Source organism: Setaria italica, chromosome II (assembly GCF_000263155.2).
Source record: "Setaria italica strain Yugu1 chromosome II, Setaria_italica_v2.0, whole genome shotgun sequence".
In the NCBI taxonomy this organism is placed as follows: Eukaryota; Viridiplantae; Streptophyta; class Magnoliopsida; order Poales; family Poaceae; genus Setaria; species Setaria italica.
Window position 1 is genome coordinate 13,130,984 of NC_028451.1, and position 7,467 is coordinate 13,138,450.

Below are 7,467 nucleotides of genomic sequence, written 5' to 3' on the forward strand. Positions count from 1 at the left end.
TGACACACACGCGCACACTATTTCTAAACATATTTAACACATCCATGATGAGTCTAGTTTTTCTATACATCTAACATAAATTACTATAATTTGAAAATTATTTCTAAATATATTTTTGATAGACCTAATTTTTAAATTTTGTTGTAGAATGGGTGGTGGTAGAATTGAGAACGGACACTCCTCTGAAAAGTTATTGCATTTTAATAAAAATGTAAAGAAAAAATAAAATACGCATGGGCTGTGGTAGCCCAGTTAGCTCACTGGGCCGCAGCAAGCTGCCTAATATTGCCGTATCCCGACGTGAGCGTGACGGACCGCGCACCCATTTCGTTTCAACCAGAACCAGGCTCTGGTGAAGTTGTAAGCCGCCGCCACCGAGACGCCGCCGCCGCCGCCGCCACCGAGACGCCGCCGCCGCCGCCGCCGCCGCCGAGAAGTAAGTTGGCCTCCCAACTCTTTCCTCCGCCCTCCTCTTGACCACCCGCACTCTCTCACCATTCTAGTACAAGCTCCCGCTGCCGCAGCCGACACCCGCGCTCTCCCGCACCACTACCTGGTCACCCCGCTTCAGCCGCCTGCGTACTCCCGATCACATCGGAGGTAACGGCACACATCTTCCCCGATCTGCGTTCCGCAACGACCAACCTGAGGAGGAGGATCGCGGGGTAGCCAAACAGCCCACTGACAGATCCAGATCTATTTGTGCGTCCGATGACGCTGTAGATCTGTGAAGCAGCCCTCCTAAAACACCTCTTGTGCTTCACTATTGCTGCTTTCTAGTAGATCGTCTGCTTTTCTAATAATCGTTTAGTTTTTATTTTTTCCGACACTTCTATTTCAGGTCTACATAATTTTTTTGGGAAGCAAGAAGCCTGAGAAGTGGGGGAGACGAGGGCTGGAGTAGGCATGCAGGTGAGTGATTTTTTTTTTTGCATTGTTTCTCATTTCACATATTCTTAATGTTCCTATGTAGTAACATACAGATGTTTATGCTTAATTGTCTAGGATACTCTCCATGCCAGAATCTGCAAGAGTGTTGTTGCAGTATCTATTAAAAAAAATGTATATACTGAGGGTACTGTTGTATTAGTTACTCCAAATTTTGCCTATATCATAGCAGATTCATATTATTTCAGAAAAAACAAAGATGTAACTGAAGTCACTATTGTATTACCAAACACAAAGAAAGTGGTCCTTCAGCTAGGACGTGTGAAGCTTTTTCAGAATGTTGCTTGCATCCGATGCTTTGATCCCACACCAGGACAAGACTCTTGGCTGGAGGAATTGGTTGGCATGGATCTCTGTGAACAAATTCAAGAAAATGATAAAGTTTTTACATTCAGCGACAACAACAACAAGAAGTTGTTGACTCCTGGCAGAATTATGTAGGTTTCCTAATCAAATCTGTTATTTTTTTTGCCTGACCTTATAATTCTAAAATGTTTTTCTGTGTCATCCAGCTTAATTGAAGATAAAACATTTGATCATAATTGTGCATCAGACCTATATTCATGTTGTGGAGCACCAGTAATTAATGAAGCCGGACAGTTTGTTGGCATGTGTACAAAATTAACCGATGGATATCTTACTGCGGTTAAGGCGAAGGAAGTAGCACAAATGATTGACAATGCTGAAAAAAGAACTCACACGGTAATATTGAAGCTAAAATATAAATTATAAAGTTGATGTTGCTAATCTTGCCTTTTGTCATTTTATGTAGACCATTGCAGATACCTTACAAAATTTGCGCCAGTGAAAGGGTAAAAACAAATGTTTGTGCTTCCTTTACTTTGTTTGCATGTTGAATGAGTTCATGACTCGCGTACATCTCTAATGCAGGTTCAGGTTCTCAGGAGGGCCTGGACGCAGATGTTTTCCCATCAACTCTTGGCCGTTGTGTTGAAGAATGGGGCAATGTCTTGAGAAGTTTTTCGGTGCAGAAGGTGTTGGCCTCCATACCGCACCTAAATTTGCAACATTAGGCTGTCCTTCTGATGGTATGGTCGCTCCAGGATCTTGTTTGGCACCACTGCATTTCAGGTTGCTGTTACTTTTTTGCTTCTTGCTTTTCACTAGATTGCTAAGCTGGATTTCGTTAGAATAGAGCTCTGTGGCTATTTGTAATGCATGTGTCCGAACTACTGGTGAGGCATGGCCGATGTGATGCAGAATAAGGAAATTTCTACTGTAGAATTGAGTAGTGTGTTTATTTGTAATGCATGTTTCCAAATTACTAATTTTGTGTATGTTCGTTCTTCGTTGCATTCCAGACTTCAGACGTAATCTGTACATAAGTGGTGAAAGACAGAATAAATTGAAACAAGATCTTGTAATCATCAGTGGTGTCATTTAAACGACAACAATTCTCGGATCTCATTCCGATGTGGCGGCTGTTTGGATACTTGCGGTTAAACTTTAACTATTGTAACATCGGATGTTCGGATCCTAATTAGGAGGACTAAACATAAGCTAACCCCTGAGTTAATTCGCGAGATGAATCTATTAAGCCTAATTAATCCATCATTAGCAAATGGTTAGTGTAGCACCACATTGTCAAATCATGGATTAATTAAGCTTAATAGATTTGTCTCGCGAATTAGGCTCCACCTGTGCAATTCGTTTTGTAATTAGCCTATATTTAATACTTCTAATTAGTATCCAAATATCGGATATGATAGGGGCTAAAGTTTAGCTAAGGAAACAAACACCCCCGTAGTTTATTCCACTGCAAGTTTGGGTGGATCCTTTGGTCGGCACTGGATCTCCTTTGCCGAGTGAGGATGCACAACGACCATGTGAGTTGGTTTCGGCCTGGATGTCTTATTGTCTGTGCGAGCAAGTTTTGCCTTGCTTTTTCACCAGAGGGCCAAATCGGCTTGCCAAGCAGGCCTCTCATTATTTTCGCCAAAGGATCACCACGCTCGAAGCTTGTACCCTGTATCATTGCATCTCCGGAATCGTGCGCCCAATTCCTCTCGCTTGTACACTACCTTGCAACTAACTAGCAATTCCCGGATGTGCGAGCGACGGATCCTGAAAAGGCCGCCCGGCGGATCCTGAAAAGGCGACCGACGGGCGGCGAGGGATGCGGCACAGCGGGGCAGTGGGGCCCTTCTTCCCTGATCCAGAGCAGCGAAGCTAGGAATAGGCTCGTGCTTTGCTTGACGACGCGCATGCAACCGTGAGAGCGTTGGCGGAGGGGAGCTGCTTCTAATCGAGGCTGCGCCGGCGAATCGAGATGGGTCGGAGCAGATGGAGCGTTAAATGTTGAGCTTCGCGCGGAGGAGCTCCTGCGCCGGCGTAGTTCAGCAGCGGCTCGGCAGATCCGCTCTAGCGAGCGTTAGTACAGCGGCCCGGTCGCACGGTAGCGACGGAGGCGGCGGCCTTCTGCAAGGCTGCTGTTGGGGAAACCACTTTCGGAGTCCCCTTCGGAGGGAAAACACCTTCGAAGTTAACCCTAATGGTTTGTTTGCTTTGTGACGAGCTCTGAATGCACGGAGGAGGAAGATGTCGATGAAGGGCCCTTAGGCATACGAAGGGGCTTTTGGGACTAAGTGATGAAGGGCTAGCCATCAGAACTCCAGGAAAGGGTGACAATCGCTTCGTCGTCACCTTGGCCTCTCCCCGGATGGAAGACCAAGGGTGCTTGACGAAGGGTACCTCGAACTCTGAAGCCAAGCGCACACTGAAGGCCACGCTGTCCACCGCGTGGATTGAGGGGGTCATACGAGGAGCCAGCTAGTGGAGTCCATACAAGGACCGTATTTCCCGTTGTACCCTAGAATATTCCTAGAATCTAGCCGTTGGGTAACAGTAGAATGTAATTGTACTTTGTGGCAGTTGATCTCCCTATAAATAGAGGCACCACTGTAACTTATGAGACGACTATCCAAAGTTAATGCATTTGGTGAGCAGTTATTGTCGTGCATTTATCATTCTTTGCTTGTTTTAATTTTGGTCCATTGGAGGAAGGTTAGGAAAGACACCTATGAGAACGGTTTCGACCAGGAGGCTCCTAGCCCCTTCGAAGGGAACCTTACGACTGTTGTGATGGAGTCCATTTCGGAGCCATCTTACACCAATAGTTTTGGCGCCCACCTCGTGGTAGGCTCACGACCACATGGCTCCACCAAAGAAGAAGGCGGCAACAGAACCTACACCTGAAGGGGCCATCATTAGTGTCCCAGGTGCCGAAGAGGTGCAAGAAGACGAAGTTGAAGTCGAGCACACAACAGATGTAGAATTAGAAGTAGGTTTGGAGGGCCTAGGGGTTGCAGCAAAAGATATTGCAGCCTGGAGGTGTCTTGAAGCCGCGGTGGCTAGAGTGGCAAGCAGGGCACAACAAGCTGTAGCGGCCCACTCATCAACTTCACAAGTGCGTACAAGACAGTTGAAGGGCAAAGCTATCACAACATCAAACATAGCCGAAGTAGAAGAAATAAGACATGCAAATTAGAGATGCAGAATGCTCCAGAATCAAATCGCCTAGAGGAAGAAGCAATTGGCAGAAGCAGTGCAGTATGAGAAAGAGTAACCTTCGGAGTGCTCATCCGTCTATACAAGAAATGCAAGATAGATTGAACAAGCTCCAGCAATGTAATAACGATCCTGAAAGGCAACCCCCACTTCGTCAGCCAAGATTGGAGCCAAGGGCACAAAATAGGTTCATGATCACACCAACCACTCCACTAGCTCTGGAATTGGAGGAAATGCCATGGCCTTCGAGGTTCAACGCAAGACCCTACCACAATACGATGGTGAGTCCGACCCAAAGAAGTTCCTCATGAACTACGAAGCAGTCATCAAATCCAATGGGGGGCGATTCAACAACGAAGGCAAAAGCCTTTGTCATGGCTTTGAAGGGACATGCACAGTATTGGTACATCAACATTCCGAAATGACAGATAACTCCCTGGTTCCAGCTTCGGAGTAGACTATTGTCCAATTTCAAGGGGATGCAGATGGAAGAGCTCAACTCAAACGACTTTTTCCACACTTGTATCGAAGGGGAGAAGGAGACACTGCAGGAGTACATGCATAGGGTCGTCAGGATGATAGCAAGAGCTCTCAGGGTGTCAGAGGATAGTATAATCGATGCCACAATAGGAGGTTTGAAGTTAGGACTGTAGAGAAGTAGATGGGAAACACCACACACCCCAATGAGAGGGGTTGTGACCTCATTATATATATTGCCAATATGGCTTGGAGTACAAGGAAAGGATAAATACATCCTAATATATACATATACTTCCTAATACCCACCCGCAGTCGAAGCGGGAGGATCACGGACGCAGAGACTGGACCTAAACTCAGTGAACAAAGGAATCGGTAGGCCCTTCATCATGATGTCCATGAACTGATGAGAGGATGGCGTATGGAGAACCCGGACCTCACCCAATGCCACCTTCTCACAGACGAAGTGAATATCAATCTCGATATGCTTCGTGCGCCAATGATGCACTGGGTTGGCTGTCATATAGACGGCGGCCGAAGCAAGGAGGACATGAAGCTCCTGAAAAAGTTGACGCAACCAGCAACACTTTGCCACAGCATGAGCCACAACATGGTACTCCGCCTCAGCACTGGAATGAGACACCATGGTCTGGCACTTGGAGAACTAAGACACCAGATTATCGCCGAGATAGACGCAGCAGCTGGAGGTGGATCGTCGAAAGTCTGGGCAGCCAGCCCAGTCGGCGTCGGAGTAGGCAGTCAGAGACTGAACAGAGCCGGTGTTGACGTGAAGCCTAGAGGAGAACGTGCCCTTCATATAGCGCAGGATGCGCTTCATTAGGGCCATGTGGGGTTCGCGCGGGTCATGCATGAAGAGGCACACTTGCTGAACCACATACCCCAGGTCAGGTCAAGGCAGAGTGAGGTACTAGAGAGCCCCAGCAAGACTCCGATACTCAGAGCCATCCTGGAGCTTGGTGCCGTCATGTGCCAAAAGCTTGGCATGAGTGTCAACGGGAGTCACGGTAGAGTGACACTCAGCCATGCCAGCACGCTGAAGAAGATCCAGGGTGTACTATTGCTGAGACTGGAACAGGCCCTAGGAGGAACGCGTGACGGAGATGCTGAGGAAGTGGTGTAGGTCACAAAGATCCGTCATGGTGAAGTTGGAGTGAAGGCGCCCCTTGATGTGCCGAAGAAGTGTCGAGGATGAGGCGGTGAGGACGATGTTGTGGACGTAGAGCAGCAGGTAAGCGAGGCTCGGTCCCTCTTTGTAGATAAAGAGGGAGGTGTTGGAGGTGGAGGCGACGAAGCGAGTTGACAAAGGAAGGAGGTGAACCGCTGGTACCACGCCCGTAGGGCCTGCTTTAGTCCAAACATGGACTTCTGCAGGAGATAGACGTGATCTGGTGTGGCGGGGTCAATGAAGCTGGGAGGCTGCTGGCAATAGACAGTCTCTGCGAGGTGTCGATCCTGAGTAAGTGGTTTATCAGATGAAATCCAACGGACGACCAAGTTGACTTGCTTAAAGTGCATAATCGCGTGTCAGGCGACTTAAGTGCATTTTAGTCAGGTTAATTTGGGCAATTCTGCCACAGCTGGCATTAGAGCTTGAAGCACGGTACGGAGAACAACAGACCTTAAAATGCCTTTTCTAAATAAAACTTGCAAGGAACTAGTTGAAAAATTCGTAAGCTCGTTAAGGATGAGTTTAGTACGAGAAGCCCTAGGGGAATTTTGGGGTCCTTTAAGGTGGCTTGTAACTATTGGTTATTTTTATTGACTTCCAGCACTTGTCGCCACATTTATCATACATGTGCAGAGTTCCGCATCGCGAGTATGCGAAGGGTGATAAGAATTCGATTCCAACGAGCCTATCATCACGGTTGTTTTCGCCCACGTTTATTATATGTGTGCAGGTTCTGTATGTTAATTCATGCGAAGGATGGTCGATTCCAACTAGTCTATCATCACAGTTGTTCGCCCACGTCTATTATACATGCGCAAGATTCCGCATCACGAGTATGCGAAGGGTTATATGGTTCTATTCAAAGGAACCTATTTCCACGATTGTTGCGCTATCCATGCAGTGTTAAATGCATGGGTGCCGTTTCTATAGTGAACGGTAATGGTTGTGGATGATTTCGTGAGTTCTGGCACGAAAGGTTCAAGATGTGATGTGATTTTCTGCAGGTACACTAACCACGTTTGCGTACGAAGCGATGTTTAGCAACTCGATTACTTATTATAGTGAGAGCCGTATTGTTGCCTTGCCACCGGCACTAACTACGTAAGTCCAAAGCTTTTTGGCGGTTGTTTTTGTTGTGAGGATGACTAGGATGTGCATGCATTATGAATAAATTTGAGCTCGTGTATGTCGTAAACGAAGTACACCGTGATAAGGATTTTCTAGCTGTCCTTTTTCCGCCATGCAAGTCTTGATAAAAAAAAATCTGTCAGGTTGTTCCAAGTGATAACTCTCAAAACTTTATATAATAAAGTTGTATTAAATAT

General features: G+C 46.8%; 1 protein-coding gene across 4 annotated transcripts; it reads left to right on the top strand.

The window, feature by feature from the left end:
- The first annotated feature begins 311 nt into the window (after positions 1–311).
- Positions 312–2,336, top strand: LOC101782349. Of its 4 annotated transcripts, none has more exons than XR_002676216.1 (6): positions 312–436; positions 842–912; positions 1,137–1,385; positions 1,461–1,650; positions 1,721–1,760; positions 1,840–2,336. XR_002676216.1 is itself a non-coding variant. In XM_012843393.2 (6 exons), exons 2-5 carry the CDS (start codon positions 907–909, stop codon positions 1,754–1,756), a joined length of 612 nt encoding a protein of 203 aa, XP_012698847.1. In that variant the 5' UTR covers positions 312–436; positions 842–906; the 3' UTR covers positions 1,757–1,760; positions 1,840–2,336. The 4 variants fall into 4 exon arrangements, 1 of the variants encoding a protein (XP_012698847.1); XM_012843393.2 differs by having other exon boundaries at positions 1,006–1,385; XR_001163232.3 differs by lacking the exon at positions 312–436 and adding an exon at positions 1,006–1,062 and having other exon boundaries at positions 445–912.
- The last annotated feature ends 5,131 nt before the right edge of the window (positions 2,337–7,467 follow it).